General features: G+C 47.8%; 1 protein-coding gene across 7 annotated transcripts in view; it reads left to right on the forward strand.

The window, feature by feature from the left end:
• Window positions 1–18,127: 18,127 nt before the first annotated feature.
• The window catches only part of TENT4A (terminal nucleotidyltransferase 4A), a 63,782-nt gene continuing 60,377 nt past the window's right edge, over window positions 18,128–21,532 (forward strand). For all 7 annotated transcript variants that reach the window (XM_075416782.1, XM_075416783.1, XM_075416784.1 and 4 more), the window contains exon 1: window positions 18,128–19,213. In XM_075416782.1, the coding sequence (XP_075272897.1) occupies window positions 18,390–19,213 (824 nt within the window). In that variant the 5' untranslated portion in view covers window positions 18,128–18,389. The remainder of the gene's footprint in view (window positions 19,214–21,532) is intronic.

Consider the following 21,532-nt stretch of genomic DNA (forward strand, 5'->3'; position numbering starts at 1 on the left):
CTGTTATTGGTGAAACTTAGTAGCATAGAACAGGCTGGGACGTTCTCATACTAAGACTATTATTCTATTTAAATTAGCAATTAGGTGTTTGTTAGAGGTGTTTTTCCCAAACTGGCTGTAAAAACTCTCTGGTAGGCACTCAGGATTTCTTGCCTGCTGAAAGAATACAAGTTTATATGACAAGTCATTGGTACACTATCTTCATTCCTGAAAAAGACAATATGCTGCTGAACTACAATTAAAATAGTTGAAATGGGAGGTGCTACAGTTGTTCTAAATAAAAAGTTCCCCATGACCTAGCAGATGAACAGGAACCTAAAGCAGTAGCCTCTGCTTCTGTTGATGTTTGCTCTAACCGCAAGTGTAGAACATCTCAGCTATGTACTTTGTTTCACATAACCGGAATGTATCCCTAGACAAATTTATCTTGTGACTTTCAATAATTTCTTTTCTGAGTGCAGCTCATCAAGTTCACATATCCATCAAAGATATTCCAATACAACCTTACTATTACAGTCCTCGAGACCTCATTTGGGATAATGAGATCGCTGGTACAAGAGTGTTGGTCAGCCTCGTCAAATTATAGCAAGGATTACTAACAGAAAAAAAGTATTCAAGCAAGATACTGCAAATCATATTTTATTAGTAGGGGATTTTGGGGAAAGATGGAGGCAGTCTGAACAGAAGCACCTCTCTTCAAAATTTCTATAGATATTATACCCAATAGCAAGCACGCATGTTTTCTCCTGGAATCGGCAGGACAGAGTTCATTTTCACACTCTATGTTTTCAAGAAAAATTTTTCAGTATCAGACATTTTCTAACAGAAAAATTATGTCAACGCTGCTAAAAGGGGAAGGGAGCATAAGTGAAGCATAACAAATAAAAGGGATATTGTTTAAACAAAAGGCAGTTCTAGCATTTGACCAAGCTGATCATATACTTTTCACCAGTGTACCTTGGTCTTGAAATGCAAGAATCATAGGTTGGAAAAAACCTTTAAGATCGAGTTCAACCATTAGCCTAATACTTCCAAATCTGGCACTAAACCATGTCCCTAAGTGCCATGTCTACGTATCTTTTAAATGCGTTCAGGGATGAGGACTCAACTGCTTCCCTGGGCAGCCTGTTCCAGTGCTTTAACAGCCCTTTTGGTGAAGAATTTTTTCCTAATATCCAGCCTAAACCTCCCCTGGTGCAACTTGAGGCCATTTCTTCTCATTTTATCACTTGTTACTTGGGAGAAGAAACCGACAGCCACCTCGCTACAACTTCCTTTCAGGCAGTTGTAGAGAGTGACAAGGTCTCCCCTCAGCCTCTTTTTTTCCAGTTTCTCATATTCAACTGATGACGCAGGAGCTGAGAGGGAGCACAGACAGCCAAGCTGGCCAGTGGAAATACACCATACCATAGACATCAGGCTCAGGTTATGAATGGGGGTTGGCTGGGGGGCAGGAATCCTTTTTTTCCAGGAATTTTTTCTGCAAGTTCGAACTTCTCTGTGAGTTTGATCTTTTTTTCAGCAGTTCCACAAAATCCACAAAATCCATGAGTTCCACGTTCTGCGCTTGCTGCTTGGGGACTGGCTGCGAATCAGTCATTGGGTGGTTGTTGCACCCCAATAATAAGAGTGATTAAATGCCCCACTCCATTAAATGACAGTGACTCAGATTCGCCGATCCCCGTGGTTAGATTGGAATCATCATAGAATGCTTTGGGTTGGAAGGGACCTTTAGAGGTCATCTAGACCAACCCCCATGCAGTGAGCAGGGACATCTTCAACTAGATCAGGTTGCTCAGAGCCCCGTCCAACCTGGCCTTGAATGTTTTCAGGGATGGGGCTTCTGCCACCTCTCTGGGCAACCCATTCCAGTGTTTCACCACCCTCATGGTAAAAAATTTCTTCCTTGTTTCTAGTCTAAATCTACCCTCCCTTAGTTTAAAGCCATTACCCCTTGTCCTATCGCAACAGGCCATACCAAAAAGTTTGTCCCCATCTTTCTTACAGGCCCCTTTCAAGTACTGAAAGGCTGCAATAAGGTCTCCTGGAGCCTTCTCTCCTCCAGGTTGAACAACCCTGACTCTCCCAGCCTTTCTTCACAGGTGAGCATGTATGTGGCCATGTGCCCATACAAAAACATGTGAGCAAGCAATTGTGGAGATTCTTGTTGCAAAACAACTGAAGGGATAAGCCTAAAGCAATGTTTGCATCTGTGAGAGTTGCACAACTGCAACTTGCTGTTGAGCTTCTTAAAAAACCATGCTTTGTACATCCCTTGCTTGATTCACCATGTTCGCTTTGAAAGCAAAACCAATACATTATGTTTTGTTGTGCACAAGTGGATGGTGGAAGCAACAGGTTATTTGTTCACAGAGATGAAAGAATACCTATATAATGCTTAGTACAACATCTGGTATAATGCTGCTCCAGAGATGATGCATTACCAGTGCACTAGCAAGAACCTTGCAGTGATGTCTTTTGTCCCTGCTGCCTAATATTTGCAGCCTCTTTTTTTGGAAATGCCTGTCTACCTGTCCGTTTTCTGAGAGGACACGGGTGGCTGGATCCGAAGAGGGAGCACTAGCAACACTACGTGTTCCAGCTGCTCTGGGAGTGTGTGATCCACTTCTCTTAGGCTATTTAAAGGGAAAAACAGTACAAACTTAGATATAAACTTCTACCAGAAAAGAAAGAGCTATGTGATCGTGTCCATGGATGTTCAAATGTTGAGCAGCACTGTCAAGATTAAATAAAGGCCTATCCAAGGTGAGCCAGCAGAAACTACCCCAGGTACCTGCTATTATTGTGTCCTGCTGGCTGCTGTACTGGGTTGGGATCCAACCTTTTTGATCCGTATCAGTGTATCACTGAACAGTTCGAGAAGGTTCAAGCTATGCCCCACTGCCCCAAGTGTTGCTTTTGCTTCAGGAGACCAGATGCTATGCAGAGCCAGGAATTTGCTAATATGCAGGTGGCCCTGGGAGAAAACTCCATGAGAAAGAAGCCCAGTGCACTAATGCAGATTCACAGGATTTTAATATTTTGCGAGGGCGAATATGTTTCCTTTTTCATTCTTTGCCTGCCTCTTTGAAAAATGGTGGCTGCATTGGAACAGGAGCATTGACTTGAAAGTCCCTAATAGTGTTTTGAAAGTGTTGAAGCGTTAAAGCAGAGTCAGTAATATATACTAATATCACTAACCAAAGGTAAAAGTATCTTCAGGGTGTTTCAAATAATCCTTTCAAATTTTACTAGGCCTTCGAACTGAAGACTGATAGATTAAGAGTAATATTTATCATAAAACAGAATCACAGAATGGTAGGGGTTGGAAGGGACCTCTGTGGGTCATCTAGTCCAACCCTCCTGCCGAAGTAGGGTTACCTACAGTAGGCTGTAGAGGACCTTGTCCAGGCGGGTCTTGAATATCTCCAGAGAAGGAGACTCCACAAACTCCCTGGGCAGCCTGTTCCAGTGCTCCGTCACCCTCAGAGGGAAGAAATTCTTCCTCACGTTCAGACGGAACTTCCTGTGCTTCAGTTTGTGCCCATTGCCCCTTGTCCTGTCTCTGGGCACCACTGAAAAGAGCTTGGCCCCATCCTCCTGACACCCACCCTTCAGATATTTGTAAGCGTATATTAGGTCCCCTCGCAGCCTTCTCTTCTTCAGGCTGAACAAGCCCAGCTCCCTCAGCCTTTCCTCGTAGGGGAGATGTTCCAGCCCCCTCACCATCCTTGTAGCCCTCCGCTGGACTCTCTCCAGTAGCTCCTCATCTTTCTTGAACTGGGGAGCCCAGAACTGGACACAGTACTCCAGATGAGGCCTCACCAGGGCAGTGTAGAGGGGGAGAAGAACCTCCCTCGACCTGCTGGCCACACTCTTCTTGATGTATCCCAGGATCCCATTGGCCTTCTTGGCAGCCAGGGCACACTGCTGGCTCATGGTTAACCTGTTGTCCACCAGGACACCCAGGTTCCTCTCCACAGAGCTGCTCTCCAGCAGGTCCACCCCAAGCCTGTACTGATGCATGGGGTTGTTCCTCCCCAGGTGGAGGACCCTGCATTTGCCTTTGTTGAACCTCATCAGGTTCCTCTCTGCCCAACTTTCCAGCCTGTCCAGGTCACGCTGAATGGCAGCACAGCCTTCCGGTGTACCTAGCACTCCTCCCAGTTTGGTGTCATCAGCAAACTTGCTGCGGGTACACTCTGTCCTGTAATCCAAGTCATTGATGAATAGATTGAACTGGACTGGCTGAGTACTGACCCAGTACTGATGTGTTACTATGATGAGTTACTCATTATTTTTATGATGAATTATTGGTGTGTCATAATAATCATAATTATTATTATGATAAGTTAATGGTGTGTCATCAACAAACTTGCTAAGGGTACATTCTGTCCCTTCATCCAGATCACTGATGAATAAGTTGAAGAAGACTGGGCCAAGTACCGATCCAGTACTGAGTACTGATGTGTTATAAAACGCATCATTCCTGTTGCTATCAAATTTTCTCTTGAATTGTTATTTGCGCATAATTAGGCAAATGTTTATGCAAGTTTGTGGTGAGTTAACCCTGGCTGGACACCAGGTGCCTACCAAAGCTGCTCTCTCATTCTCCCTCCTCAGCTGGACAGGGGAGAGAAAACCTAACGAAAGGCTCGTGGGTTGAGATTAGGACAGGGAGAGATCAATTACCGGCAATTACCGTCACGGGCCAGACAGGCTCGACTCGGGGAAATTAATTTGTTGCCCATCAAAAACCAGAGTAGGCTAATGAGAAATAAGAGCAAATCTTAAAACGCCTTCCCCCCACCCCTTCCTTCTTCCTGGGCCCAGCTTCATTCCTGATTTCTCTCCCTCCTCCCCTCAAGTGGCGCAGGGGGAGGGGGAAGGGGGATTACGGTCAGTTCATCACACGTTGTCTCTACCACTCCTTCCTCCTCAGGGGGAGGACTCCTCACACTGTTCCCCTGCTCCAATGTGAGGTCTCTCTCATGGGAAACAGTCCTCCATGAACTGCTCCAGCGTAAGTCCTTCCCTCGGGCTACAGTCCTTCAGGAACAGACTGCTCCAGCATGGGTCCCCCATGGGGTCACAAGTCCTGCCAGCAGACCTGCTCCAGCATGGGCTCTCCATGGGGTCACAGCCTCCTTCACGCATTCACCTGCTCCAGCGTGGGGTCCCTTCCATGGTCTGCTGATGGATCTCTGCTCCACCGTGGATCTCCATGGGCTCCAGGGGGACAGCCTGCCTCACCATGGTCTTCTCCACGGGCTGCAGGGAAATCTCTGCTCCAGCACCTGGAGCACCTCCTCCTCCTCCTTCTTCACTGACCTTGGTGTCTGCAGAATTGTTTCTCTCACATCGTCTCAGTCCTCTCTCCCCTGCTGCAGTTTTTTCCCCCTTCTTAAATATATTATCCTAGAGGTGCTACCACTGTCACTGATGGGCTCAGCCTTGGCCAGCGGTGGGTCCATCTTGGAGCTGTCTGGCATTAGCTCTGTCAGACTTGAGGGAAGCTTCTAGCATCTTCTCACAGAAGCCACTCCTGCAGCCCCCTTGCTACCAAAACTTTGCCATGCAAACCCAATACAAAGTTTTATTTTATAAAATTGAAAAATAAAACTATTACATGGCACTTGTAAGCAAGAGTCTTTTGTCAATTGCTTTAAGTGGTTTTATTAAACTTAAATTGTCATGCAGTGTTTTGGAAGGTAGAGATTTCAAACCTCAATGGACAATACGCTATAATTACTGCTTTTAAAAGGCCTACTAGCACAAGTCAATCAAAGTGAAGTAATTGTACTTTGTTTCTGAATTCCTCATACGAGATGAACTGCCATCACAACAGCTTTCAATTCCAATTCAAAGTAAATAAAACAGGCAACTCCTCTGCAAATGTAACCCCGTCTGCTGCTGTGGCTAAATCTCAGAGATTTTCTTGAATATTCCCAGTTCTGTTACAGATCAAAAAAGATAAAGTACAAGTAACACTGCAGATAACAAACCATGTCTTCTTTTTCATCAAGTAATAACGTCATTCTCTAGCACTTGGTGTCTGCATTAACACTAGGCTAACTAGAAACATGAACTGATTATCTAACTTACTTTGTTACACATGAAATCCAGTCAAACACTGTTCTCAATTGTGTTATTGTGGTACTGCACAGATATGGGCTTATTTGGTACCTATTGCATCATAGCATCCAGTCCCCAGTAAGCACTACCTACAGCAGAAGTCGTTAGTCACAGTAGCACTTTCAACGACAGTCCCCTCCTCCAGTTCAGTGTTATGCTTCTCCCAGATGTGGACCACAGAGGCAGAGAAGAATACACCGACAAACAAGCACCCTCAGCAGAGGTCTTCACCAGTCATCTGTGTCTATGTTGCACAGCATACAGAACAACAAGGGATGCTAACCTTCCTGCTCATGATCCTTTTTCTCCTCCAGCCCCCAGTATGGCAGCCTTCAGCATCTACAAAATTACTGGCAACTAGACCAGTTCCTTGCCAGCACCTAGGGCACAGACCCTCGCTGAGTATCACAGTGCTCAGCCAAGCAGGCCAGGAAAGATGGAAACGCACACAGAGAATTTTTAAATTTAGCCTTGCAGAAGCTTACAATTTTTGTTTGGGTTTGGAAGTTTTTTTGGTGGTTATTATGGTTTCGGTTTGGGGGCAGGGCAGGGGAAATGAGCTGTCCTGCCCAAAGCGGACTTCATTTTTTGCTGTGCTGTGCGTGGAACAGAGGTGTTGGGAGCAGAACATGTGTTTGATGTTAGACAGACATCCAGGCAAACAGGCATGAAGGCCCACGAGAGAGACAGCAAAGCAGGGATCTCTCCAAACACTGCACAGTGTACACACAGTTAGAGCTCTCTAAAAGCACTTAGTTTTGAGGCAGCAGGGTTTGGCATGGTTTGCTGATAAGGGATTGCACTGTTGAAGACTTTGTAGAGCAGAGGAAGACTGAGGTTACCTGGTCAGGATTTGGAGGGAGAGAGACTTCTGTCTTCTGCAGCAGATGAAAATAACAAAAGTATATCAGAAATAGAAACTAACAAGAAGAAAGCATGTGCAACCTTATTTCACCCGGTAGTTGGTAATTCTAGCAACTACCCTGAAGGTTAAGCTTCAGACACGCTGCTGTGGCTGTTGTAACATAGATGTTACGAATATAAGGGATTCAGTTTCTTCCTAAAAATCCACAGATGTGTGACGATGTATGAGCATAACAGACTTGTAGCTCCTAGGTGTTACGGATCACCAAAGCCAGCAGCCTGAGAGAGGTGCGGCTCCCACAGATCCGTGCCCCCAGGTCCAGCTAGCAGTGAGGCTGAGCATTTCTTCCCAGCAGGCACACGTACAAATGCCTGTCTACAACACATCTATACATATATACATGCATCCATGGCTGGCCACACAGATCAGCACAGACAGACACTCTCAGCACACACCAAACACAAACAACACCAACATCCTCACCCTGCTCCCCTCCCTGGCTGACCAGGCTGAAGGTCTGTCAGTGGGAAATACGTCAATACAAATGTACAAGGTGGATCCCTTCCAGCAGCTGCGCTCAGGCGCCCAGTCTGCCCAGTAGCTGCCCCTGGATCCCAGTCTCCCCAGTCTCTGGCACCTGGACATACGAGCCCTGAGGCTGCAGCCCCGCTCCAGCTGTGGTACAGACCCTTGCTTGCAGCCAGGCACGCAAACGCACGGTGCCTGGAGGCACAGTACGGACCCACCGTGAGCTGTGCTTACACATGGAGGGCATCCAGCAAGCGGCCCCGGATCCTCACTCTCCACTCGATGTTTTATTCATGTAACGTTGTTTTGCACATAGTGAATTTATGGACTATCTCATGAACTGATCACAAGAGGGGTTACTGGAAACCAGATGCCTGAAAATCATTTATTGTACTTGGTCATCTCTAATGCTCCTTCTGTTTCTTGACAAAGATCTAACTTTTACAACATTTTTTTTGCCCTGAATTAATTTCCTTTAAGCAAAATACATTTGCTTTAGTAATCTGAAGTGGTGATATAAATACAAAATCTACTCTACAACCATTTGCACAGACAGAATTACCATCTGATGTTCACACGAGGAATTTAACTTCTCTATCCACTTCCCAGAAAGTGAAGCACTCATATGTACAAATAACTATGATGCAGACTGGCCCATATATGTGCAGGCTGAGCAGAGGGCCTTCCAAGCATCAGTGGAAAGCAAAGCAAGTGAGACTGTAGCCAGCCAGGAAAAGCGAGTTTCTGTAAGTTACTCACATGACTTTGTATTAGTATGTCATTACCATTCTCATTAGTTTGACAGTATTAGTCCCTATCTGGAAAATAACTACAGAGAAAAGATTGCTTACTTAAGCAAAGTTTCACTTTGTTGGTTTTTACTTCATTGTGTTTTTTTAAAAAATAATATCAAGACTCTAACATAGAATTGTTCATGTTTGTGCTGGTGAGTTGTAGGCAAAGCACTCTAAAGGAGGAGCAGGAAGGGAAATGCTGGTACTGACCAGAAGCAGAGTTTGGTCCTACATTTATTAGTGATTTGCAACTTCAATATGTTCTGAAGTACATGACTGTAGCATAAGATGTAGGATAAAAATAAAAAAATACAAAGCACAGCTCTATTGTTTATAGAGATTGTTTTCCATAACACCGTATTTTTCAGCCTAGGGAAGTACACAGCCTTTGAACGGGCTTTCATTTTAAATAAATTGGTTTTATTAAAGGCTCTCCAGCAAGCATTTGGAAGGGACAGTGGTGAAATCTCCAGGTAATTTTGATCTGTGGGAACAAGGTCTCTTACCTCTGTCAACCTCTGTATAGATTCCTCCAGACAAACGTACTTTCTTTTTCTACTTTCTACTCCAACAGCAAGTCCAGCTGTTTGGAAGCAAGGCTGGGCACTCAGCCAGAGCTCTACTTGACCTAGAAAAGGTTTTATCTTTCCTAATGTATACCATAACTATTTTGTTCTAGCAGATCTGATCTGAAGCTTTCCTGGGTGACTGATGAGATCTGCCCTGAGACATCACAGACCATTTCTTCTTCCTTGTGAGTAACTGCAGATGTAATTTCTGTGAGACCAAAACATTTTGTCCATAATTCTTGCTGGGTTCCATGTGGCCCAAGTGAGAGAGTTCAAAATGAATGACAGGGTTTGAATCAGGTCCAGCAAAGAATTATGCCATGCAATACGAATGTCAAGAAATTGTTCTTAGCAGCTGTGCAGAAAGCTGAGGCAGAGCTGTCTATCCCATAAATGGCACACTCAAGTCAAACCACTTCCACCCTGTCTTCTAGCCCTATGCAGAGCCATTGCTGGTAACTACAGATCATTCCCAGGCCAGCACCAGGCAATAGGATCCTTACAGCCAGGCTAAGTAGCACATTACGCACCGTAACCTGTCCTCAACAAGAAACATATTTCGCTCAAGGCAGGGGAAGGACTTCCCTCGTCTCAAGGATGCAGAAAGTAGAAAACAGCAGGAAGAAATACAGGGCAAAAGATGAAAAAGGCAGCTTCTACATCCTCAGGACAGCAGTTGTAGACAGAGCCTCGTAGGTTTTCCTCTCCACTCCTAGCAGATACAGTCCAAGGGAAGACTCCGACATCATCTGCACTTCACAGCCAAGAGTCAGCCATAGATTTATGCAACGGCACGCTTGAAGCATCCCACTGGGCAGTATTGGGTATAGGCTGGTACTATGTGTCGTTCTCAAGCTAAGGAAGAGAACGATCAAGAGCCCCCACTAGAGGCGCAGAGGGACTGGTCAATCTATCCAAAGAAGGAGCTGGAGAAGCATGACTGTATCATGTAGGAACTGGCAGAGTCCCTGACACAGCATCCCATGAAAACAGTACTGTCAGAAAGGATCACCTCTGGACAGCAAGATCTAGAACATCACCACAGGAAGGAACAAACACAAGCATTTAAAAAAAAAAGGCAACAAAGTTGTCAGAGGAGTACTTTTCAACCAGTAAGTGATGTATGTGTGCAAGCTGGAAAGGGCAGTAGCATGTCTTTATGTTCAGAATCACTTCTGTGGCGTTGTCTGCATGGCCAGTCTGACTGAATTCCTCCTAGCTCATGGTAGATGAGAACTGAGCAAACAAGAGGCAGAGACTGCACAAGAGTTCTCCATTCAATGCATTTTGTTCTACAGTCTTCTCCCACCATGCAATACCCATTGGCAGCACGGATCTTCACTCTCCACACCGGTAGCCACATGGCTTAGCCGGGTCCTGAGAATTTTGTGCAATCCTAAAAATATTGAGGTTTACATTGTGTTAATGTCTGTCACTTTCCGAGTACGTGATCAAGAGATTATTTCCATCCAACAAAAATAGGTCTCATGAACTATGTCTGTTGCCACCTCATGAGGAATCACCTGGGATAAACTTCAGATATCACCAGGCAACACTGAATGAGAAAACAGCTACAGCCTGGTCATGAAAAGAGGTTCTCCAGGTCCTGCTAGGCAGCCCTACCGCCACAAGCACATCTGTCTTGTGTCCAAATTAATTTGTTTCCAATGAGAAGGAGGTCCATGCATCTTTGCCACCACACCAAAAGAAAAAAACAGCTGAGCAAGTTTTGTGTTTCTGTGAGCAGAACGAGTGGTCCATCTACCTGCTCCATGGCATCAGTCAATACCACACCATGAGCTCTGCCAGAGACTCTGCAAGAGAAGAGTATCCCATTGCGAGCTTCATCTGGCAGCAACTATGACAAACAAACAAACAGTTTCTAGTTAGAATTGTAGTGCTGGAGGCCAGACTGTTGAAAGGCAGACTCCTGGCTGCAGGGCAGTCAGACCTCACACTCAGCTGGGAAGCACAAGAATTATCAGTGAGCTGTCTGGACACCGGGACTCAGCGGAGAGGATCACCAGCCTGCGAGGCCTCCCTGTGCCCTCACTGGAGGAGTCTGGGGCTGCTTCCAGCCTTCTGGATGCTTTGAGCCAATGGTGTTTCTGAGGCATGGGAAAAAAAATGAAGCTGCCCCTTCATGAAATTACATGGGTGCTTCACGTTGGCACGTGGCAGCAGGAATGGCAGCCTCTCCTCGCTCCAGCCCGTGGCCTGTCTGGGGAGGCAACAGCTATCCTCCTAGCTCAACCTAACCACAGTAACCACAGGCAACCAGAAATCTTGATCTATTTCCACGCTCACATTTCGCTCCTCCTTCCTCTTGCCTTTTCTGCTCTCACCACAGTAATTGAGTGCTGTTTCTTCAATGTTACCTACATGTTCATAGAGTGCTCATTGGCCCAGGAGCTCAGAGGCATAGACTTACTGCTGAGCCAATGGTTGCTGAGGTTGGACACCAATATTGTTAACAGACTCCTTAACTCAGTTCACATGGCTGTGGAGTGGAGACTGCCATGGCAGAGAACGATCATGTTCACTGCTCATACCCACAGACACGAGATACAAGCACTGCCATCACAAGGGGGCTTTGGGATATTCAGGTATGTTCTGTTCATCTACAGTCTTCAGGATCCCAAAGGCATGTCTGTTCCACTGCCTGCATGTAAGGTCCAAGATGCTACAGTACTGACAAACTGAAGAAGTCCTGGAGAAGTCCCAGCTGACCTCTGTCCACGGTCTGTCCATGCACTGGAAAGACCTGACGGTGAGGCTGTTTATCATGTCTCAAGGGAGGCAGAGGAAGCTGTAATGTGCTATATGGTTCTAGTATTGAGCTAGGAGCATTTGCTGCAAGAAGGTTAGAGTGCTAGTAGAAAGTCTGGGGGAGAGGTGTCTGAATACTGTTCTGCTGGTCCCTGGCCTTAACTTTAGCTCCTTCAAAGAGCAAATGGCCAATGTGCGTGCTGACGGATGAGTCAGTGCTCTGCCAGTTTTCCTGCACCCCTGGCCAACACCCACCCCTGTCCACTCCACCTCCTTTGTTCTCCTTATTACTAGTCCAGGTCCTTCTCTACATCAAATTAAGTGTTCAGCCATGCTCTCGTACTGACTCACACTTTTTTTATCCTTGTTCCTATCCTCATTCTAAACGACCTGCTAAACCATATTATTCTTTCCTATCAGTCCCGATCTAATCTATCCTACAGCTGCTGCACATTAATGTTACCTAAAAACCCTGCCAAAAAATTTTACTCTTCTTTGATCTTCTGTACTTCTCTGCTCACTTATCCACGGGCCAATGCGAATATGGCTCGGGTCAGCAGTTTTATACAGGCATCAAGCTGTTTCTCTTCTGGAAATCTCCTTCCTGAGATGTCCAAGTGATTTAGCTGTGGCCCAAGAACAGTTAAAAATAATAGCTTTGAAGGTGGAGATGCAGCACACACACATACTTATGCAGAGGGAGGTGCATTGCAACAGATTGTAGTTTCTATTTAAAGAGCAAATGTGCATAGGTATGTGCATGTGCTGGCTATAGATGAGGACCAGTGGGCAGGATGAACCAATGAAAAAGACTTTGGGAGCCGACCACACAAGATAAGTTAGCTGCTAGAAGTCTGTGTAAGATCAAATGTGGCTTTGATCTAGCTTGGAAGCTAATAAAAGTGAGCTACATCTTTCACCACGGTAGTCTTTGCTGACACCTGCCATAACTTTTCTTTAATTCTATTCACAGTCATTCTGCTACGCATAAATGATTCTTCCAGGTTTAGTATAGAAGCAGCTGGTGCTCTATCTGATGCCATGTTAACACGGCAGATGAGTGCTCCAGGGCACACCCTCACTAAGCAAATTTTACATCAGCTCTCTCACAGCTTGTCCCGTATGCCTTAGCACTTTTTTATCCTGTTTTTTTAACAGTATCTTGCTCTCCTCAGCGGAAAGCTTATATTCAACAGACCTGAAGGAAAGCATTTTTATTGTAATATTGTTCCTAGGAGGAACAATGCATTACTTAAAGATTTCTTTCCTAGCAGAAGGTCTAGCCAGATCTACTTTTTCCTTCCATTTCAGAGCACGTGCAACCACACTGTGAGCTGGGATTCCTTCCCCTTGCCAGGATTCACACAGCAGGTTCTGTATGCCCTCAGCTGTCCTCTGCACAATAGCCTGGAGAATGACAACTTAAAGATGATCCTGGGACCTCCTAGATTGAAAACATGACTAAGAGAGGAATCCTGGCCAGTACATTACCATGAACTTTCATGAGAGTCTCCTCCACGTGTTCTCGCAACCTGTCATTCAAAGGCAAGTGATCCTTCTTACAAAAACAACTCTCTGCAGCGTTCTGCATCAACCAGGACAGGAAGACGGAGCACCTGATTTCATACAACTCTTCAGATCCCACTTAGAAAAATACTTTCAAGAGCTTTATAGATATTCAACATAAACTCCACTTGTTTATGATCTCTCTCTCCGATTATTTTCTACACTTAAAACTCTTACAACCCTCTCTGTGCTTGTTATCACAATTTAATTTCCATGTCTAAATAAGCCTTTGAAGAAAGAAAGTCTGTAAGATTTAATTCTCTTCCATTAGGTGTTAGTGCTGGCAGCATATTCTCTCTTAAGAAAACTGACAAGTCTTAAAGGCAGAAATTCCTAATCTCTTAGTTAAAAAACTAACCTTCCAAAATCTGTATCCTTCCAAACTCTCTCTAGATGAGGAAGAGAAACAACATAGAATACATGAACAATTTAGAATTTGCATAGGCCATCCTTGATACAGAACAATTAAGTAATTATTTATGTCACGGAAAACTGTAAAAAAATGCTGTGTTAAGTATTTAATTACTGTGTGATAAGCCAAGATAAACATCCATAATAAAGCAGCATTTTGAAAGTAATCCCTATCAGAGGCCCAAATATATCAATGGAAATGGAATGTGGGTGTATCAAGGTGACACGCTTATCTTGCTCCTGTTGCAGCACTGCACATCTACACAACATACACGGTGATGAAAGGTCTCCACGACAGAGTTCCCACCAGAAACGCTGACACACATCCAGCAGCATGAGGCAAGAATGACACCCGGCTGCCCATGCAACTGAGACCCCCACAAGCTGCCACCCTGCCCGCAAGCGTAACTGAATGGCCTGTGAACTGCCTCCCATGCTTTCTCCATTTACCGCCCAGCTATTTTTTGTAGGCAGCTAGAAGAGGATTTTCATGTGTACGAACATGCCTGGGTGGAAGCTGCAGCTGTTCAGTTGTTGATTTATCATCTGTTCAGCTCCGCTAACGCGGGGCTGGCAACCCTGGTAAGAGTGGGGGAAGACGGCGTGGGAAGAGGAGATGGCTGGTGGTTGACAGCTGTTTCAGCCTCTGCACTTTAGTTGGCTCTGAATATGCCTCAACACCCTAAATTTGGCTGATGCTCAGTGTTCATCAGAAGAGGACATATAGCCATGAAGAGAGGAAGGACTGAGCAAAGTGCAAGATTTAAGGAGGAAAAGACAACACGACTTTAGCCTGTTCAGGGTTACTTATGACAGGCTTTCTTTAATGGGAGACAGAAGCCATCCTGAAGGTGGTAAAAGTCCATGTTTCTGCCGGATGAATTACAAGAACGACCCAAATCATGCCTTGTAAGAACCAGAAACTCCCGTTCAGGATTTCTAACTGTCTCCCCATTGTGAACAGCTCTGTTTGAGAGATGAAAACTGTATCTCCACTCTCCTGTCCAGGACTGTATTTACTGAATAAAAAGTGACAAGAGTGCAGCTAAGGAAACTGTCTCCCCTTTACCTCCTCCCCCACTGCCTCCTGGTGACTAGCACACCCTGAAGGTCACTTGTTAGAGATGCACCTCCTTGGCTGGACAGCCTTTCTCTCACACCCCCATCCAGCTCGAGACCGTGTTTTTTTCAGTTCTTTCCTCTTCCCACCTTCAGCAGATACAAGTCTCATCAGATATGCTGCTGAACCCTACTCTCTGTGCCTTCTCCATCCATCCTATGGGCCACAAAGGCTATGAAGCAGGGGATCAGTGCTGGTGAGCGTGAAGAAGGTGATGCGTCAGAGGCTCACAGCGAGACTGCTGGTGACCAGAATGAAGGTCATAGGGGACAAAATCCTGGAGATGTCCCGGAGAGCGTGAACTGTTGCAGAACCTGTCGGTCGCCTCTCAGCCACTGCGTTGCCCTGTTGGAATCGCATCTGTGGCAATTCCCAGCTTCAGGCAACAGAACTAGGGTTGCATCACACTGGTATGCTGTATTTGCACCTCATCACGTCCAGGGATGTAGACTGAGCCATATTAAAGGTATGAGACACTATCTGCCTTTACCTGTGTTAATGAGTTCAGAGGGTTCGTTAAAAAAATTAGATTAATAGCAAGCATTGGGCAACACTGCCCTGTATATATACCACTTAGGTATTCAACTCAATTGCCAGTATTTACCAAAACATAAGAATTATTTGCAGATTGGAATTGCAGTCATCAGGACATCAAAGCCATCAACTACAAGGTTACCAAAGACTTCAGCACTGCCACTGTTGCCAAATGAAAAACGTTATTTGGCTGAAGCTGAAACTGAACTATAATCTTCATCCAAAAGGGACCTGTGGTGGTGTTTTCTGTGACAAGCAGACAGATTAAAACACTTTATAACAGATTAATTAAACGACCTTAGAACTAATAAGACTACATTTTTAGTCCTTAGTTCTATAACTTCTAAGTTAAATACTACCTTAAAGAAACTGAAGCCACGAAAAAGAGCAGATATAAGGACATTGTGTTATTGGCATAAGACAGACAATGCTAGTATGAAGTATTTTAATATGACATGAATAATCTAAATCAAGCATTTGAACTTCATGGGAAACAAGGCATGGTGTCTCCTGAGGTTAGGATCTTCTCAATATCTGCGTCCTTGCAAGTTCACCAGTGGGAAGGAAGCTCTTTTGAAAGTAAAACAAGTATTTCTCATGACCAAAACTATATTTGACTTTCAAACTTCCTGAGAGTCTTACCTTCAGTGAGTAGTTTCATTCAGTAAAGGACAACCAAATTAAAATTAACCAGTCTTTTTAAAAAATCAATCTTTGTGAAGGAAATTCTGTGTACAGGAACATAATTTAAGTCAGTGAGAGGCAACCCCTTCTGAGAACACTGTGGCTGCTTCAGGAGACAGCCTGGCCCCTTCCAAGACAGCGCTGGGATTGGCCAGAGTCTCAGGACTACGGTGTCTCTCCTCAATTAAAAGTTTCGAGTTACTGCCTCTTACAAGGAAGCAGTCTCTACCAAATAGACGTCAAAATGAAGCTGGAGATAATTTTAGCAAAGTAGGCAATCAGGTCCTCTTGAAAGTGTTGACTTTTAAAAGATGGCTGCAGGACGGGGAAGGAAATTAAGAAAACAGGTCATGAAACTGCAGAGCGTGGAACTGGCTCCATAAAACCAGTCTCTTTTTTTTTTCCCTCAAACACTGATCTTTATTATAAATTTAATATAAATTTACTAAGATTTTTAACTCAGCAGGTTGAAGATGTGATCTTCAACTGCCGTATGAAAAGTCAGAACACGGAACTAAAAAGGCTGAGATCTGGCCTCTACCGCCTCCTCAGCACTTCAAAGTGGATCTACAAAGTGATTACTCCAAGCACCAGCACACCACACCGGCCAGGCTTGCGGAAATACTGCTGATCCTCGCCTCTCCTTGCTGACCCTGGGCCATCGTAGAGGCAGGAATGCAACGCATTCAGGGCTAAAAGAAGAAAGAGACAGTATAATTCTGTGGCTTATTTCTTATGGTATTTATGTAAGAAGAACAGAGGGACCTGTTTATTTGTCTCCAAGTTAAATTAAAATCAAAACAAAAATACCCCCAAATCCTTTGGGAAGATGAACCCAAGGACTGCTATCAGTACTCAAGCAGCTTAAATCTGTGCTGAAGATCTGTGTGCCTAGCTGGCCACGCAAGTTAGAAGGGTGCTTTGGTTTCATCAGATGGGAATTCTGGTGAACATGCCTTTAAGAGACATGCTTAACCACTCTATCATGTGGTTTGGTTCTGGTTAGTTTACTGTGTACTGTTATGTGGAGTTTGGCTGTTATTCCTGAAAACAGATTTGTTTCTTAACAAAAACAAATGACTGACTTGCTCTTTCTAGATGACTTCCAGGAGTAAACACGAGGCTGTACCCCTCCAGTCAGTTTCTCTAGCTCTGAGGTCAGTCTAAGGGCACAGTCAGAGGGTACCGCCGCATCAGGCACAACGGCCCTCTGCTAGCAAGTGACAGTCCCGTTCTCCGGCTCTCCCTCCGCCCCTTCCTTGGTGCCAGCTCCGATCGCAGAGTCAGCTCATTCAAAACGAACTGCTGGAAACTGTTACTTTCCTTCCCAGTGCCGTTTTCCGCGGAATTAAGTTCCGTTCGCTCCCTGATCCGTATCGGGGCTTGCGCAAAGGAGCAGGGAAAGGGGAGCAGCAGGATTACGGCGGGCGACACCGCTCCCTTACCCCTCTTCGGTGGCGGTCCGTCGTTAAATCACTCAGCCGCGCCACACTGCACCGGAGGGCTGCGGTAACGGGGATTCCCCGACTGGATTCGTCACTACGCATCTACAACCTTCCCCCCTGCCGTCCTGCCGCCAGGTACGGGCTGTACCCAACTGACTGGCGGTTCCCGGTCCACTGGAGGCTCTGGGACAGGCCGGGGAGCGGACAGCAGGAGAGCCTCCCCTCGCCCACGAACCGCCTGCCCCTGCCCGCAGCCCCGGCCGGGCTCTGGGCCCCGAGGCTCGGCACGGCCCCGCTCGGCCCCGGCCGCTCCCGGCCGGCCCCGCCAGGCGCAGCTCTGCCCACGCTCACACGGCCTCCGGCCAGCAGGGGCCGCGCTCGCAGCCGCCCCCCGCCCGCCCCGGGCGAGCGGAAGCGTGGCCGCTCCGCGCAGGCGCGCTGGGCGCCGAGCCCCCTCCTCCCGCCCGGAGGCCTCCGAGCCCTCCCGCCGTGCCCCGGGCGCGCATGCGCGAAGGAGCGGGCGCGCCGGAGCCAGGGAAGCCGTCCCGGCGTCCCCCCCCCCCCCCCCGACCTCGGCGGGCCAGGCCCCTCTCCCCCGGGCGGCCAGTGCGCATGTGCGGTTGCCAGGGCGGCCGTCTCCAGTGAAGGTTTAAAATCTGTGGGGCATGCGCAGTGCCGCTTCTGGCCCTGGCGAGGGGGACGCCACATTGGAACGGCGAGGGGAGCGCTCCGGGCAGCGCCGGGCCGGGTACAGTTTGCGCCGCCTCCGCTCCTCCCGCGCCGCGCTCGCCTCGCCCGGCTCTGCTCCCTCCCTCCCTCTCTCCCTCCCTCCGCGCCGCCGCACATGCCGCGGCTGCCGGCCCGCGTCTAGCGGCGCCGCCGGGGCCCGGCGCGCCGAGGCGAGGGAGCGGGCGGCGGCGCGGCTCCGTGGCCGGGCCGTGAGGGTCGGAGGCGGGCAGGCGGGCGTGGATGGATCCCCGCGTGGCCTGGATCCAGCCCGAGCAGAAAGGCCCCGCGAATGCGCTGTGGATGCAGATCTGGGAGACCTCGCAGGGCGTGGGGGGCCGGGGCGGCGCCAGCTTCCCGCACTACCTCTGCCTCAACTCCCCGGCGCTGGACTCCGCCGCCTCCCCGCCCCGCGGCCACGGCTGCCTGCGGCTCGGGGCGCCCGGCCCCTGCTGCTCCTCATCCTCGCCGCCTTCGCCTGCGCCTTCCCCTCCGGCCCTGCTGACCGGACTGGTGCCCGCTGCCCCCGCCGGCCCCGCGGCGGTGAACGGCGGCGAGGGAGGGCGGCGGCTGCAGAAGTCGCCCTCCGTCTCTTCCTCCTCCTCCTCCTGCTCGTCGGTGGAGTCCGGCACCGAGAGCCCCGGCTTCTCCTCCTCGGGATCGTGCAGCGGCGGCGGAGGCGGCGGCTCCTCCTCTTCCTCCTGCGGACCCCGGGCGACGGCGGCCGTGGCTCCTCCCGGGCTGCTGGGCAGCGCGGCCGGACCCGGGCCGGGAGCCGGGCCCGGCGAGTTTTTTAACTTCCACGAGAATAAAGTGAACGGTGTGAACGGGCACCACCCGCCGCGCAGCCCCCACCCGCCGGCCTCTCCCCAGCAGCACCAGTACCACCCGGGCCGGAGGAAACGGGAGAATAAAGCCAGCACCTATGGGATGAATTACCTGCTCTCCGGCAGCCGCGGCGTCGCCGGCGACAGCTCCCCCCACCAGCAGCGGCAGCCGCCCCCGCCAGCGCTACAGAGCCCCGGCACGCCCTGGAAGACCAGGAAATACAGCCCGGGCGTGCAGGGGTGAGCAGCCGGGGCCCCGGGCCCCAGGAGGATTGGGGGGGGGACCTCGGCAGCCTCTTCTGCTGGGGGGGGAGGGCTGGGGTCACGCAAACTCCCCTGGAACCGGCTGTGGTGGCGAGGTCGGTGGTGGGGGATGGCGGGGGCACAAAACCGTGTCCTGTCATAGATCACCTTGGTCTGCGGCGGCTGGGTGGCTCCTGGCCGAAGCAGCAATGCAGGCAGGGCCTGGCATCCCGTAGGTACGGGGGGTTAGGCCTTGACTCGTAGGTGCTGGAGAGATGAAGATGTCAGGCCGCCGTTGGATGGCACCGGCAATGGTTAAAGCAAAGATGGGTGGGAGATGCTTGTCATCAAGCTTTCAGCTCCAGCTTTTCAAGGCATCAACCTCCTGGGGGTCAGTTCAGATTGTACGGGGCAAGTGGAAGGCTTCAGATCAGAGGAACTCAAAGATGACCCTTGCACTCATTTCTAAATGCCTCTGCTTAGGCTGTAGCAGACTGGTTACTTTGGGGAGCGTTGGGAACATCAGCTGCCAGGGAAGTGCCCAGTTCTGGCTGAAATGAGTGTGAAAGTCAGTGTGGTCTTAGAACGTTTTTGAGGGAAATGATCTAGCTCTAGAACAGATTGAGCCAGCCAATATCTGAACTGAAACCTTGGCTTTCTAGAGAGAACACTTTTATGAAGCTTATCCTATTCTATGGCTGTAACTTTCTCATAAATGGATAGCTAGTAAGGCTGAGTATTCAGTTAGGTCCAGCTGGCAGGTAGAAGGGACTGAACTTGAACAAAGCACCTCTGGGGTGCTCCATGAAGTTTCTGTATTTCAGCTGTCAAATTTCACTCAGTCAAGGGGAAACTTTGCTTTCTAACGTTAACATTGTTTCATTCATCAAATAAGTGCTAGCTGCAGTGGTTTACTGTAGCGGATTTCTGATGTCATTTGAAAAATAGATTCTGGGAACTCCTAAAATCCAAGAGCCTCGAATGCCCATGTAGTAAAGGCGCTGCATATTTGTAGAGGGAAATACATGAAGATAACAAAGTACACTTTCAGAGCTGGAGAAATGTAAGTGAGAGATTTAACTTAAGGACAGTGTCTTCCCTTTTCTCTTTTGGGTGGTACTGTCAGGTGTTGAGTGCATCAAAGTTAACCAGAAATATTAAAAGATTTCTTTTAAAGTTCTGTTTTTGTAAACCATAGCCTCTCCTGGGGAGGACAAGGCTTGTCACTACTGCTTTTTAATTCCAAACTGACACTGAAAATTAAAATTGCTTATAGGAAGCTAAGATTTGGATGTTCAGCAGGTGTCATATGCTAGGAGCTTTGGGTCCTGTATTAAAAGATGTCTGTCTAAAGTTCTGATATTATCTTAAAAATAGTCTGAATTTCTTGTTTTATTTCCACAGAGATGCAGTAGAACACTTGAGTGAATATTTTTAGGGCTACGAGGATGGTGAGGGGACTGGAGCATCTCTCCTATGAGGAGGGGCTGAGGGAGCTGGGCTTGTTCAGCCTGAAGAAGAGAAGGCTGCGAGGGGACCTAATAATGCTTATAAATATATCTCAAGGGTGGGTGTCAGGAGGATGGGACCAAACTCTTTTCAGTGGTGCCCAGTGACAGGACAAGGGGCAATGGGCACAAACTGAAGCATAGGAAGTTCCGTCTGAACATGAGGAAGAACTTCCCTCCGAGGGTGATGGAGCACTAGAACAGGCTGCCCAGGGAGGTTGTAGAGTCTCCTTCTCTAGAGATATTCAAGACCCGCCTGGACAAGGTCCTCTGCGACCTACTGTAGGTGACCCTGCTTCGGCAGGAGGGTTGGACTAGATGACCCACAGAGGTCCCTTCCAGCCCCTACCATTCTGTGATTCTGTGATTTTAATTTATCAGTGTAGGACAAGTCAGTGTCATTGAGGTAGATCTCCAGGCAGACAGATGAGGAAGTTGGCCTGAGGTCAACCGCCAGGTCTGTGGCAAACATGGGAGTCGAATCCAGGCACTGCAGGTCCTGTCCTCCAGTTGTTAGGCAGCCCCGTGTATGCCATTCACATATCTTTATCTTGCATCTTCTGCCCTTTTGTTTTCTGTTGGCTTTCCTTTACTAAAGGTTATGACACTTTTCAAGTATAGGTTTGTAGAGAATCCATACACAAGAAAATTGTTTAGCTGAGGTTTGGTTGCACTGATCGGTTCCACGATACAGATTGTTCTTTTGCAGATGAGTTAATGACAAGTTCTTGGCTAAGTGTCTTTGAAAGTGAAAGCTGTGGTTCCTGATCTTCTGTCAAGGATCTGTGTTACTATAGTAAGACCTGAT

Source organism: Opisthocomus hoazin, chromosome 3 (assembly GCF_030867145.1).
Source record: "Opisthocomus hoazin isolate bOpiHoa1 chromosome 3, bOpiHoa1.hap1, whole genome shotgun sequence".
Lineage (NCBI taxonomy): Eukaryota > Metazoa > Chordata > Aves > Opisthocomiformes > Opisthocomidae > Opisthocomus > Opisthocomus hoazin.